This window comes from Hipposideros armiger, unplaced genomic scaffold, assembly GCF_001890085.2.
Source record: "Hipposideros armiger isolate ML-2016 unplaced genomic scaffold, ASM189008v1 scaffold_395, whole genome shotgun sequence".
Lineage (NCBI taxonomy): Eukaryota > Metazoa > Chordata > Mammalia > Chiroptera > Hipposideridae > Hipposideros > Hipposideros armiger.
Window position 1 is genome coordinate 1,297,946 of NW_017731745.1, and position 15,792 is coordinate 1,313,737.

The 15,792-nt window shown below is 42.2% G+C and overlaps 1 protein-coding gene across 1 annotated transcript in view; it reads right to left on the minus strand.

Moving 5' to 3' along the window:
* Positions 1 to 3,243: 3,243 nt before the first annotated feature.
* LOC109393869 (calmodulin-lysine N-methyltransferase-like) overlaps positions 3,244 to 15,792 on the minus strand; it is a gene marked incomplete at its 5' end in the record, with an annotated part of 286,769 nt that continues 274,220 nt past the window's right edge. Inside the window, 2 exons of the mRNA XM_019663546.1 lie at positions 3,244 to 3,811; positions 9,504 to 9,635. Coding sequence (XP_019519091.1) covers positions 3,734 to 3,811; positions 9,504 to 9,635 — 210 coding nt within the window. The remainder of the gene's footprint in view (positions 3,812 to 9,503; positions 9,636 to 15,792) is intronic.

Consider the following 15,792-nt stretch of genomic DNA (forward strand, 5'->3'; position numbering starts at 1 on the left):
ACAGCTTAATCTCCCCTGTAAGTGTGCGTGTGTGTATGGGTGTCAACACATACAGTAAAACCTTGGATTGCGAGTAACGTGGTTTGCGAGTGTTCTGCAAGACGAGCAAACATTTCTAATACATTTTAATGTGGTAAACGAGCGATGTCTTGCAATATAAGTAGCTTGTTTCCGGAATGAATTATGCTCGCAAACCAAGGTATTGCTGTATTTTGATTCCCACGTGGGCATCCTGCCCCCCTCTCCAGAGCCCAACGAAAGGGTCCCACTGGACAATGCCACCAACAAATTGTTTGGCATAGACTGGAATCAAGTCAAATGCCGACTAAGAACAAAGATAAACTCCATGGAAGCTGTCTTGAGGGAAGGGGGCAGTCCATTCCTATTTTAAAAAAATCAAAAAGCAAGTCTAACCCTTAGGGGAAGGTGTGCCCCGCTTTGACGGTGTCAAGAAGGAAAACAGCACAACACATCACACCGCCACAGCAACCTCCTGCCTACGGTATTAAAACCAGGTTCTTAACTGTCAAAAGCAGTTAACTAGTTTGGGACAGGCACCTGGCTGTTGCAGTAGGGCTCCAGAGGGCCCACTAATCCTTCCATTCACTCAGTTAACTGCTGGATCCCCCAAATTGATTCAACAGGTATGCAGTGGTAAATTCAGCCCATACCGAAGCCAAAGGGGAAATCAGCAAGGGGCGGGCAGCTCTTCTCTGAAAACACCCGAGGAACCAGCCAGAAAAGCTTTTATGGCCCCGACAAGTTTTCTGCTGAATAGTGAGCACCTAAATTACCCTTCCCTAATGGAAGTTACATTTTCATGCTCAGTCAAAAAGCCAACAAAATATACAATTTGTACAAAATAGCATCAACCTCTTGGGTAGTCTTTTCTAGCACTTTTATCCCAATTCACAGCATATGTCCTGCTAGAAAATAAAATATACTTCTTATAACCAACTTTTACGTGGCTGCTCATATCACCACATTAGAACTGACCATGGGCGATCTTTGAAACATTCTTTCATTCAACCAGATCTACTTAGTATGACAAAGGGAAATGGTGAGTTTTATCAGAAGATACGAGTATGTGGGGAAGGACTATCATAATAATTCTTACGATTTTCTAAGCAGATAGGCTTCTTTTTGAAACAAACACACACCTAATTACAGAACAGACAGTTACGGAATGGACCATTTCAATTGCAATTATACAACCCGATACTGATACATAGAAATAATTCTTAATTATAAAATTCAAAAGAAATGTAAGTGGTTAAACTTCCTAAAGCAGCTATATTTCCTCTTTCTCAATATTGGGATTTCATTTAAATTTGAGAAAAATAAAAAACACTTTTACATTATTCCATAATATACAGCATTAGTTTCTCACAAACTTCCAAAGAGCCTAGACTAGAGCTATTTCCAGGTGAGGATCCCATAAAGAGGAGATCTATGAAACCTGTACTATTGTACAGGAGATTCTCTAGGTTTTAATCATACAATAAGCACATTATTTATTTTTTTTTACTAAGTATCTCTTGGTAGGAACAGCTCAGTTCTTACACCCTGTCCCAAGCTTAGGTAACTCTACACATGATTCTCATATACTGGGGGGAAAAAATAGCATTACCGGTTTACTTTTTAAAATACAATTTCTCTCAGAGAAATAAACACTGGATTTCTACACCCATCATGCACAAATGCAAATTGAGTTCTTGCCAATTCATGTATTTTCATGAGGAAAAATGAAAATATTCTCATGGTTCTGCTGTTCTATATTTTAAAAGAAAAAAAGAAAGAATAGACCATCTTAGGTGCTGCTACAGGGATGGGTTTTCTTTGTCTGGCAGATTTGGTTGCAGGTTTTACAGAAGAAATAATTCCTGCTGTATTTTCACCAGTACAAAGTGAACTACCTGCGTTGCCTTTTAAAACATTCCAAATTCTAATTTTTAAACAAGAAAATATGAAGCCAGTGTGCAACCTATACAGTCGCCAAAGGAGAGCTGCCACTAGCTGAACTACTCAGCTAAATGGCTGGTTTGCATTGCCCTAGTCTTTATCTAGCACTGAGAATAGACTGCTGTTTTATCCAAAGAGGAATAAATTGCTGTTATTGTGATGTTAGCCCATCACTTGGCATTGCAATTCAAGTTTTTGTGAGAAAGAAATGTATGATCTAACTGCGACTTGACCTATGCCTTCCGAGATCCATCTAGGTGCTCTAATGGAGCAGAAAAAGTGGTGAATACAAGGACATGCAAACTGATGGTGAAAAATTTGTTTGATGATAGAAGGGAGCAGAGAAGACATTTGAGAGTCGCTGTGTTTATTATGACAGCTAAGTTTGTTTAACATGCAAAATAATTCACCCCCCCTTCCAGTCTCCCACCTATCACTTTAATTGTATCACACTAAAGACACCCTTTGCCTCTACTAAAGATATAAGGATATATTGGGTTGTCAGAAAAGTCATGATGCATTTTTGCAATGAAAAACAGAGAAAAAAATACGTCATGACTTTTCCGACAACCCAATATATAGCTAACCTGCTAATGGCATTACTGCTAAAGTGGGCACAGATGATTCCTTACAGATAAACATCTGAATTTCCACAAAGGCATTAGAGCATCTCGTGGGTGCACTAGGCAAGGATATGCTTGGGTTCCCTGCGGAAAAGTCATTCTCTCTTAATCCTAGGTAGCATCTATTAAATGTTTACTATACACCTGAATCGCAGCATAAAACGTTGCATACTTACTTTAAATAAGATAATTGTGTGATTGTGGTTTTTAAAATCTCCCCCTGCTTGCAATCTAGCTTATCAACCATTCATCCAAAATTTCTCTGGAAAGGACCTGTTTTGAAAGAAGCCTGGAGAATAGCAGCAGTTAGATTTGAGCCCTGATAAAGGCTCACTTTTCATTCATAGGCAGAGCCTAAATGTGCTCTTCTTGTACCTAAACAGATAATAAGCACTCAGCACACTCCGCCTCCTTGACATAACACATTGAGACTAATCACACATAATTGGAGAGGAGGAGCAGAGGGCTGGCCATGCTATTGTGTCCAGAGGACAAACGGTCAGTTTATGAGGCTCTGGGCTGATGTAGTCATTTCTTATACATCTATAGGGGGAAAAAACATCCTGTTTAAAAGGAAGAAAAAAAAAAAGAGAACGCGTGAGGGAGACAGAAAAAGAGATGGCAGAGTTAACACAATTAATTTGAGGGAGATCAGAAAGATATGCTATATTTTTATTCGCCAGGACAGAATCATGGTGCTTGCTATATTTACAGATGAAACACGACTGCCACAAAAATGGAACAAAGACCAAAATATTTTTTAAAAGGGGGTGGGGGGTGGGAGTCACCAAAAGAAATTCTGTCTCAGTTAGCTGTAAAAACATGTAGGGTGCTCACAACCCGAATCTTAGACAAGCTGTTTATAGACATTTTAAAGACAAACAAAGGTTTGGTGCGCGGAAGAGCAACAAGCAGACTGAAAACAAGAGGCATCCAGGATGGCTGGAGAATAATGTGGGTGAGGACAGGTGGGCTCCATGTTCCCCACGTGGAATGTCGCAAAGGTGATTGGGATGCAAGTCCTGGGCGCTGGCAAGTCTCAGAGGACCAAGGGCTTGATGCCTTCTCTCCCCATGACAGCTTTCTGGTTTTGTACAATATCCCCTGCGTACTTGATGCTTTCTTCATCTTTTGAGCAGCTTAATCTTCTATCCACTTTTGGTTAAAATAAGCAGAAGTGGGTAATGAAGGTTTTCTTCATAGATGCCCTGTTTTTCCTTTTTCAACTGAAAACAATAATAAAAAAAAAAGGTAAGGAGACTCAGATTAGGATTTTTTACCAGTTGATTTTAATGTTGAGTATCATGAAGACTTCTCACCTAAATATATTGTTCTGGAAAAATAAATCACACACACAAAAAAGCAACTCAGGGTAGTACTCAGTGGCACTGACATGACAATACTATGCATCAAGATGAGAATCTTTTTATTTTATTTTATTTTGGTGTGGGGAGGGTGTTTTTTTTCATAAATAACCACACTGCTTTTGTGACCTCCATGAACTGTGAGGCACTCCAGGAAAAGGGGAGCTGGGGTCTGATTCCCCAGACCAGACATTTGGCATGGAAGTTTCTGCTCTTGGTCCTCTCTGCCCTCTGCCAGGGTCCCAGGCATCAAGCAGGCAGGCCTTTCAGATCACTGTGTGGAGACTGTGGCATCACCTGGGCACAAGAAAAAGGCTTGTGGACCCTAAGACATTTCAAAAACTCTCCAGCTGCTTCTTAGGGATTTTAATATTAATGATAAGGAATTCAAAAATTCTTTTCTTTAAGGAGAAAAACATATTCCAACAACTAGAGCAGCAACCTTTACTACTTACTACCCAGGTGAAGTTTTCAGGGCCTTCTCATGATAGATTTTAAAATTTGATCAGAGTTCTCAAGTCTATAAAGGACATTTTTCCTCATCTGGCTAGAATAATGTTGATGGTCACATTTTTACGTATTCTAGCAAATAATTTGCCATTTATAAAAACAATATTAATATTTTTTAAGCTGGTGTGTTCTGAGCCAATCATTAATTCATTTTTAAATTAAGAATCAGAAATAAATATTTCTTTTAACTATACATAAATCCAATTCCCTTATTGTTTCAAATCAGACACACACATACTCACAGCCCGCCCCGAAGCTAAGTGAATGGCTCCAACATGTCACTGTCCTGGATTAGTAGGTCTGGAGCATAACTTGAATCTTTTCAAAGGGCATATTTCTTCTAAATCATATTCCCAAACTGTGATGTGCTCTCACTATTAAGGACAGGAGAAGTGAGCATGCTTTTCCTTTTCTACCGGGGAAAAGGAAACCCAGTTTTTACTTTCTAATCCATTTTTCTAAGATTTGATGGTGGAACAATCACTGAAGTGACTTCATTCTGTTTTCTTAGATGGAGTTTGTTCTGTTTACAGATGATTAATTGCCTATTTAGATACAGCCTGATGGATTTTTGTTGCTACCAAAATAGCAACAGTGTTAATCTTAAACACACATCCCTCAATATCAATAATAATAATAATAATAATGCCAAGAAAATGGCTTCACAAACTTCCCAGACCAAACCCACTAACAGGGACCGGCCAACTGTAAATACCTTTGTCGCCAGTTGCCTTTGTGATAGAAGCTCACTGAAATATTTTACAGAGCGAAGAGGAGGCCACGCTAGCAAAATTCTTCCTCAGGGATTGGGGATAAGGGAAAGTTGATTACTCAGCGTGAGTCAGCTGACCTACTCACTCACAATGCACTAATATACAGACTCAAATGAGCTCTTTATAAAGTCCCTGAGGTAATATGTGGGATAAATACTTCTTCTGTAAATATGGGTTAGAAATCACTTTTAACTTGGATTCTATGCTGACTTCTGGAGGCCAAAGCAGAGGCTTCCTTGCTGCTAGGGGCCAGGGGCCAGCCGGGGGACGACTGTGAGGCCTTCTGACAATGGGGAAGAGCCCACAACCCGCAAAGGCAACACGACAGACACCCCAGCACCAGATCATTTCTGAATCCAGCCTGTTACGTGAGGGTACTTGAACACACACAAAGCTGTTAGGAAATACTTGCTTCAATGGGGGGGGAACATTACATGGTTTAAGAATAATTCCGTTTACCTAGGCTGCCCTTCTTCGCCCAATTAATAATTATAATTCTAAGAAATAAAAATCACCTTGAAAAAAAAATGAACAAAAAGCAAATTGTGAATAAAACAATTTTCCAATTTCATAGGTTAAAACAGGGTCTTTTGAGGACTGAACTAAATTATATGGCTGCTATTAGTAACATTATGCTTTACTTTCTAATTGGATGTAACACGCTCAGCCTTGCCACGGCGTGAACAGCAGCAGCGGGAGTGGAGTTCAGACTGTTTACCCTTTACAGTATCCACAATTATCAACAGCACACCACACAGATTATAAGCACCAGCCACTTGTAATGTGGCATTTTGAATAGATAAGCAGAAGTGCAATATGGCCGTGCTTTTAACACAATGTACTGACTTCACAGCCGAGCCCAAGCCGATTTTCATGGCTAAGTACAAAAATACAGAAAATAAACACATGGGTGGTTTTGCAAAAGTTAAAAACCAACAACAACAACAACAAACCACCTATGGCATGTAAAATTATATTTCAAAGAATATTTGCATGAATGAGAGTAGTTTTATCAACTAATTTCCAGCCAGCTGTAATCTCTGAGTCAGGTCTCTACCTTGCTAAACAATTTGCCATCTTCGCATCCTTAAAGCTTTTGAGCCACACATCATCGGGCAATGCATTTGATCCCCAGCCTGGGGGAGACCAAGAGGTTGGGTAGGGAGAGGGAAGTGTTTTATTATTTTTTTTCTCCTGTTTGCCTGAATGAACAGAAAGGCAATATTTTAAAAAACATAGTACACCTTTGGCTGCCTGGTTCCTGAGCATGCTGGCTGCATGGTGTGGGCACAATCTAACAAAAGCACTGGCAAAAAAAGTGCAGAATGGCACCGTTTTGATTACAGGCTTGCTTTTTAACGGAAATAAAATTTCACAGTTAACAATGAGAGGTGAAAAGTTTAAGAGGCAAAGCTGTTCCTCCTGATCACTGACTGTTAATCAGCTTCATGGGTGGTTGCCTAAATCTGGAGATTTTTTTTTTTTTTTTACCTTGCACTACTGCCAAGATTGTAACTAATTTTTTTCCCCTGTTGTAAGAGGAGGGGTGAAAAAACTCGGCATAGAAAGCAGCTGTGTATGAGTGACGTGAGGCTCTAAGGCAGAGGGCAAAATTAAAATTCATGAATCTCTTCACAACCATTTGTGTAACAAGATTAAGACGGGACAGCGGAAAAGAGCGGCATTATCAGGCGTCTTACAGTCCTCCAGCTGGTTACGCTCTATTCCAACACAGTACGGCTAAGAGGATAACACGCAGCCTGAAGGAAAATGCTGCTCCTCCATTTGGGAGCAAGCTCGTCGCAGGGACCATGGGGGTTTGGCCAGAGATGGAGAGGAAGAAAGCTGATTGCCGCTCAAGATGGAAAACTTTTAAGCCTTGGCTATTAGCACGCGGCAAACAAAAGCGGCCAGGGTGGAGGTTCCCGTCGGCCGTGCCGGCCCCTGCACGTCCCCCGAGCCCCGGGCAGGCGGGCGGCGGGCAGGGCCCCGAGGGGAGCCGGGTGCTGGCTTCGGCCGCCGTCCCTGCGCCCCAGTGAAGAGCACTGGGTCGCTCCCCACTCCCCACAGCTTGGCCCCGCGGCTCATAGTCGGGCCTGTGGGAAAGATCCTGCCCGGGCATTCTTGTCTTGCAGAGAACTCCACGTGCGAGCTGGAGTGGGCCATCGGGGTCTGGCTACGTCCAGCCAGCACATGGTTATATCGCTGGGAAGCAGGAAAGCCAGGCATTCGAGCGTCTGGTCCAGAAGGGGCAAGAGGCGTTCTTTTGCTAGAAGCACGACACCAAACCAGCGGCAACTGCTCTCGTTGTTAAAAGTAAACATCATGGGCGCACGTTTATAGCATTTACCTAGGGCACGTCAGCTCTGCAGAGTATCCCCCCTAGGGTTCTACTTCCCGAGAACAAAATGAAACTTGCACTCCTCACCACGACAACCGAAAGAGGAGGGGAAATGCTTCCTAGTCCGATTTCTGCAAGGTGGGACTTCAACTTTTAAGCAATTATGAAGAAATACAAACTAAGGCCACTTAGTTATTTTTGGAAATGTATTTTTGAGGGACCAGTCAGTCCATGGTTCTTTATGGAGTACTAACTGTGGGTATCAATATAAATCTATCAATATAAATGTTAGTGGCATGTCTAGTGATTTATGGAAAGTACTGTGCTTAGTAGGGCAGTCTAAATTGAAAATAAAAAGAGGAAGTTGCTGTCCACTAGGTGCTGACAATCTCAAGTTTTACACAAAGGAAAGGTGGCCGCCAAGGCCTTGAATGCCTCACATGTCCCAACACACTTCAAATCTTGCAGAAAGGAGACTGTCCGGGTGTCAGGTCCAATGCTGAACTTCTCTGCTGGTGGAGAGACCCACCCCTTGGCTCTGCTGAGTCGTGGCTGAGAAACTAAAAGCATTGGTTGTTCTGGGGGGAAAGTGAACATGACATTGAAGCAGCCATCAACTGATCCTGTAGCTCTAGCCCAACCCTGGAGAGAAGGCTCATTTTTTCCCTTCGGATAATAGAGGCGCTCAAGGGGCTAGGAGGACCCTTCCCCCACCAGGTGAAGTCCCCAGAGCCATTTCCCTTTGTTCTGGGGAGGGGTTGAGAAAGTAAAACATCATTCTAGAGAGTCAGATAAGATTTAAATAACATGCCATTCTGTTTTAATTTTCTAATTGTAAGCATAAGACCTGACTCCACCAGTGAGAGGAAGTGATTTAACCCTTTCAGTTCACAAAGCATCATTTCTTTCCTAGGGGCTAAACGGAGCCCTAGAGACCCAAAGAAGAGAGCCCATTTCCAGAAAGTGAGAAATTCCTTTTTCTTGCTGGGAAGATCAGATTCACTTTGTGTATAATTTTTCAAAAGTCGGCACACTTCTACATTATACCATAGTCCTGGGAAATAAAGAACGCTTTTCACATTTTTCCAGGACAACAAAAGGTCAGGCCTTTACTTTCCTGCAGTCACAACTTACAAAATCATGACAAGTGAAAGTCTCTTGCCAAGGTCAGACTAGTTCAGAGAAGGGCAATTTCTGTAAGGCACAAAATTACATAAGTAATACACGGTATGCTAGTAACTGTGATGTGCATTAGCCAACGTGAGATTCCTAAAAAGTTTTCGGTGGAACGCTTGCTTCTCAGTGTCCGATATTGCTGTACACCTATAAATAATAAAAAGGCTGATAACATTGCTTTATGTAAGCAAGCTTAGACATCACTCTCAGATCTAAGAGCTTTTGACCTAAATCTTGTAGCGACTCGCTCTGACATATAACCTCACAACTGTGAAATTTTGTATGAGATTTAACAGTCTCAAACTGCCAGCTGACCCAGCCATCAAGCAAGCAGAGATAAAGATTTACAGTCCAACATGATACAATTAGACATTCACCTTCTATTTATTTCAGTGCAGCTAAGCATTTAACCTACTTAAAAGCCCGAAGGTTTTTCATCAAAATATAAATGCTTGTTTATCATTCATTCTATGCCACCTACCCTGCATATTACACATTAGTCTATTATAAATGAAAAGATTACTTTGTTTTAGAGAAAAGAGTAAACAGGAATGGTTTCTGTAAAATCCTTCTAGACAAGCAAAGATAAAAGATGGCTTTACCACACAAAATAATCAGATACAAATAGCTGTTCAGAAGCAGCACACCTAAGAAGTGCTTTAATCAAATATTTAGGTTACCTGCCAAAAAGACCATGATCTCTTCAAAATGCAATGCGGATTAAAGTGTTATCTAACACAAGCAGAAAACTAACCTTGGAGTGGAAGTTTGAAATGTGTTCGTCATAATTTTCATGTCTTTGGACAGAGAAACCAGCTTTTTCAGCTAGATTGCAAAACTGGTTTAAAGTATTTCCTCGGCGTGGGGCGAATACCATGGCTTTCCCCTAGGACAGTAAAATGAAAATGTACACATTTTAAAATTGGAAGGCAACCAAACAGAAAAGACATTGGTCAAAGCATTTAACCTACTGCTCTCAGGTAGAAAACTCAATTGTTCTTGAACTGTCCACACAGGATGGGCATTCACAATGAGAATAATTTCAAGGATAGATACACATCAAATGAGAAAAAACCATATATTTCATATTCAAATGGCCAGCTGCTTTTCAAACGATGCATGTAATAAACAAAATGTGACTCAAGAGTTGACATTCTGTACAATACACACCTCTTTTGGGTCCATAGGTTTAAACTATCGACTAGGTTTTAGAGCAGCTGGTCCAGAGCTTGCAGCCACCTTGTGACTCCTCAGCAGCTGCCAACACATCCACAGTCCAGCTCCAGTGCATGTGGCAACAGATGCCTATAAATGTTAGTTGTTATGCCCTGAAAATTAAGTACCAAGAAATCCTCCATAGAGAGAAGCAACTGCAAGTCCTAAAGAGAATTTTCACATTTCATTCCTGCCACCAGCCTGTTCTGTGACCACACTGTCAGGGACGAGGCTAGAAGGATCTTGGTTTCCATCTTCATTGAATCCTTTGTCATCATTATAGCCGGGCAGCTCCTCACAGCACTCAAATGATTGCTTTTCAAAGAAAGTGGTGTAGTGAGGGTAAGCAGGCTTTTCTAAGTAAACTGCACAACCTCATAATATTGCTGCCGTGGCGAGAATGAGAGGACTTGAATAAAATATATACAAAATTTCAGAAGATTATCTGACATGAAACTCCGCAATGACCATTTGCTTGCTAACTACTGGGCCCATGAGGATTCTTCCTCGCCCTCTTCAGTGGGCACAGAATGGCTAAACTTCAGGATCTTCTTTTCTTTTTACAGTATTTGTTTAAAAGATAACTGTATGCTTCCGTGAATTTCAAGGTTGCCTTTCACCTTGATGAAATACCGCTTCCGGTTTTGAGGGCATCATGGAAGTCTAACTCAGTTTCTTATGCAAGGTGGTTTACCCGTCACACCCACCAACTGTTACTTTTATTTTTTTATTTTTTATTTTTTATTATTAGTTTCAGGTGTACAGAACAATGCAATAGTTATCCTTTTCACCCCTCACAAAGTAACAACCCCCCTCCCCTCATCCACTGCCCTCCCACCTCCGATATCATACTTATCTATTACCAGTCCATTGACTCCATTCACAGACTGTACTCCATGTCCCGTGACTACACACCCGCCAACTATTAACTGAGCAAGTGGTATATGTCAGACACTGGGAGAAGTGTCTGCTTTAGTCTTCAAACTGCCAGCAACGTAGGGATTATCAGCTCCATTTTATAGGATGCTTGGAAAGGTTGAATAATTGACCATGATGACCCAACTGGTAAATGATGGGAAACTCACCAGACCGCAAAGCTGTTGCTCTTTCCTTTCTACTACATCACCTCCTTAGCAGTACTAGTGATGACAACAATAGTGATAGCTACCACAGTGCTAGGTGCTTCAACCTTCCCTTTAATCCCCTCAACAATGTTCTCAACACCCCTGTATGGGAGACCCTACAATTTACAGATGAATAAACAGGCAGCGGGGGAGTTGAATACAAGGAAGAACTGTGTGGCAGGAAGGGTTTTGGACTTAAAGGGCCTCCACCACTGAACAGCTGTGCTACCTCAGGAAAATCAGAAAGTCATAGAGCTGTCGAACTAGAAGGGGCCTTGGAGATGAAGTTCATCCAATCTTCTCATTCGCAGATGAGAAACTCAAGTCATCCTAGCTCATCCACCAAATGGGAGAACAAAGCCTACCTACCCTCAACCCCCACACCCCCAGGAAGTTGTGAGAATCAAAATGAGGCGACGAATATGAAAATAATTTGAAAAACAAGGTTAAGTAGATGTGAGGCTAGAAATGCCTATACCACCTAAAGTACTATAGAAATTCTATCAGTTCTCTCTCTCCCTTTCACTCTCTTTCCATCATTCACCTGCAAGAAAATACACTGATATACTCCCAGATACCAAGTGTTTTCAAACTGTGTTTTACATGGACATGTACACACTCAGGCACATAATTATAGCAGCACCAATCACGCCATTACACTTAAGGTTCTGTCAGCTTTTTCAATGTTAATTGCAATTTTTCAGGCGGTTTTCAAACTTAGCAGCAAAAATTCATTTTGATGTGAAACTAGATATATAAACATATGGTCTCAGCAAGGGAGCAAAAGTCCCTCATTTTTTTTTTTTAAAAAGGGAATAAATAGTAGGTCACTTAGTCATTTCTAAGAGCTGGTTGCCATTCTAAGAGCTGGTTGCCATTCTGGATTTTTGAATAATGGAAGTCATTTTATTTTAAGTTTACCTGCAAACATTGTCTTATAGTTACAACGGAAGAGCTGATTTTTAATAGCTATTATCTAAGCTATTTATCATAATGTTTACAGGTTCTTGGTTGGGTTGACGCTTGCATTTACAAAGCACATGCTCCCTACACCGCACCCTCTTATTGGCTGGGGTGAGCTCTAGTGGACTGCAACTAAGCGTGCAGCAGTGCTCTCCGCCCAGACTGTCTTTCCTCCTTTCGGCCTCAGTTTACCTGTGCTTCCCTAGCCATCCAATCTAAAACAGCAGCCCTTCCCCCATCACTTTTCACCCCCCTCTCCCTGCTTTATTTTTGTTCCTAGCACTCATCGCCGCTGGCACACATTATATCCTTGTTTGTTATTGCCCGAGCCCTCTGGCTGGAATGTAAGCTCTGTGACAACGGGCTCATCTATTGTTTTATTCACTGCATTTTCTCAGGGCCTAGCATATAGTAGACACTCAATCAATATTTGTTGAGAGCATAAACTAGATCCAGAAGTTAAATAATCTGAGAGATACACGTCTTTGGGAATTCGAAGGTCATGTTGTATGGCTGATTCTTTAGAAAAGACTTGCTCCAAGAAGCTTTTACAGAGTCAGCGGCTCTGATGGGATTTCAGAGGACAGCACTGTGTGCACAGCACTGTACCCACAAGAAAGAGAAAGGGCAAGCAGTAGTTTTCATCTCTAATCACTCAGTTAGGAGTTTGAAAATGCTTTCTTTTTCATTTCGCCGATGACAGACACCTTTGAGATGTGGATTAATATTTAGGAGGGACAATAGCACATCATCCATTCATTCAATAAGCATCCACCGAGCCCCACTAGAGTGCATGCGTCCACCCCATAATGAATGGTTTTAGAAGCCGCCCCCCACCCCCGCACCCCCATATCCCCAGTGGAGCAGGACACTGTGTCTGGTACAATGGGAGAAATACGCCTTACAAATTAGGCTCCAAAAATCAAAACAAGAAAAAAATTTATAGATTTCAAATTAGCCCATCACTTTAGAAAAATTATTTTCAGTGTACCAAAACACAACTTTCTAAGCATTCACAGTCACAGAATCATTATAAACTCAGAATGAACACTCAATTGGATGTAAAATTTTGACTGATGAGCAGAAATTTGAGAGAATTCGTTGCTCTCTGGAGAGGAGAGAGCACCAGGTCCACTAAACAGCAATGACGTTGTTTACATTGTGGGCACAATTGCTGCTATTTCGCTAGACTAATCTATACTCACATATTAAAGGGTGTGTACTTCTGGAAAAAATAAATATGCATCAGATTTATTTTAAAAGGAATATGTTATGCCAATGAAATGCCTTTATTCCATTTTCATTTCCAGGCAACCAACTATTCAATACCGATTACATGTTGAAGCTTATGTTTCTTTCCTAACCATTTCTTTACCTGATTTTTGAAATGCTGCCTTTTTCACCTGCTTCCTCCCCTCATCTCTCTCAGTCCCCTTCTTTGGCTTCTTTTCTCCCACCTTCCCCTTAATTGTCAGTGGTCCCCAGAGCTCTGCCTACTTTTTGTTCATGTCCTATACAGTTCTAGGCAGCTGTACTAAAGTCCACAACTCAATCACTTATACATCAAAACTCCTAAGTATTTAACTGCAGCATTCACCATTGCCCAGAGCCCACACCCATATTTTCACATGCCTACTAGATCCCTCTATGGGGAGGTTCTGAAAGTTCCTTTAACCCATTCTGTCTAAAATGGAACTCAATATCCTTGGTCCCAAACCCCTACCATTATCTTTCTCTCTCTCTCTCTCTCTCTCTCTCTCTCTCTCTCTCTCTCCCTCTCTCGCTCTCTCGCTCTCTCTCGCTCTCTCTCTCTTGCTCTCTCACTGAGTACCTACTTGGTACCAAGCACTTCCATACCCTTCACCTTCAAAATGAAGCTAGAAACTTGGGAATCATGCATTGCTTTTTAAAACCCTTCACTGCCACATCTCTCTATCCACACCACTATCACCTGCTGCACATGGTTCTCAGACCATGTCTGAGCTGCTTCAAGGGTGACCTGGAGGGGGAAAAGAGAGACCAAGAGAGAGGACGAGCTAAGCTTCTCACATCCAATTTAACTGAAGCCACTTCACTTTTCTCTCTGTTTTATAATTGGGAAGTTGGCTAAAAATGTTTTGACCGAAGGGTTCTGCTGTTTAAACAGGGTTTGAATACCACTAACATGGGTCCCACCTTTTGGGATGGCAGGCAGAGCCCAGCATGACCTGACCTATGCCTATCTCTGTAGCCTCGTCTGCCACTCCCTCATACTCACCTTGGGCTCTAGTCAGGCCAAACTCATCGCAGTCCTCTATTTTGTTCTTTTCTGGACTCCCATGTGTCTGCAGACCTGCAAACATCCCCTTCAGGTGGAATGCTTCTATTACCTGCAGTTCTTTGCCTGCCTGGTAAATTCTTACTCATCTTTCAACACCCAGATTAGACACCCTGCCCCTGTGATGGATGTGCCGAGGTCCTCCTGCCCCAGTTAGCCACATCACCCCTGCTCCCCTGGGTTACCCATAGCTCTCCTATATCCTAACACTTCGTCAGGTAACTACATGCTTGCTGTCTCTCACTCTGGACTGTGTGCTCCTTCAGGGCAGGGTTACATTGCACCATACTCTATCCCCAGGTCCTAGCACTGTGTCTGGCATCTGAGAGGCACTCAGTAAATGCTTGCTGGGTGAATCTATCAGTGACTACCCATTTGGTTCCCTGTTCTCAATCTTCAGGTCTTCACTAGCTCCAAACTGAACTAGTTGGTCTACACTGGACCCCTGAGGAGACTTGCTGCTTTCCAGCTCCCCCTTCTCCACTCCAGCCTTCATGCTGTGGCCAGAGAGATCTTTCCAGAACCCACTTCTGACCTCACCACTGCTCAAAAACTTTCAATGGTTCTCTATTACCCATACAATAAAGTCCAGTCTCTTCATCATAGTGTTCTCAACCTTTCATAAAGTGGTACCCCAGATTATCTCTTTAATCTCATCTCCTGCCTCTCTCCACCCCTAACCCCCAAACCACACAGACACTCTTATACTCCAGCCAGACCAAAAATTTTGTTGATCCCAAAACACAACACGCTTTTTCATGCTCTATACCTGGGAGCACTGTTCCCTCTCCCCGGGATGCTGCTTTTCAGCCCCTTCCTCTGAGGCTTAGAATGAATGCGCTTCTGACTATTCAAGACCAAAGTCACATACCACTGCCTCTAGGGGAACCTTCCTCAGGCAGCAAATCCCTCTGTGCTGGACCTCTTCCTAGTACCACCACACTGCATTGTAATTCCTGGTACCCACACATCAACCTGTCCTGGTAACCTACGAGATTCTCACAGTGCTCTTTATCTATACCCCCACCCCACATTCCCCAACACAGCGCCAGGCGGATACTAAGCATGCAACCAATGGTCATTGAATCAAGACAGAGTCCAAACCCTGGAGTACCTCACATTCTATTAAAGGTATAAATTAGATTCACAGAATAAAAACAGCACCAGGCTATATATGATCAAGTGCGGGGCAGTTATAAGCCACTGTGTACTGCCCACGGTAGTCCTGCCTATGTGTGTGTTGCATCTCCATTGGAATGATAAATTCCTTGGGGACAGAGACTCAGCACCACACATGCTGAACAAGCACCCAGGTGGACTTCAGAAAATAACTTCCAGGGCGAGGCCCCTGCTCAAAGGGTCTTAAAACCACCTGGGGACTCTATTCTTGCAGCTGGGAGATCAGGCCTGGCTCAACACAGCTT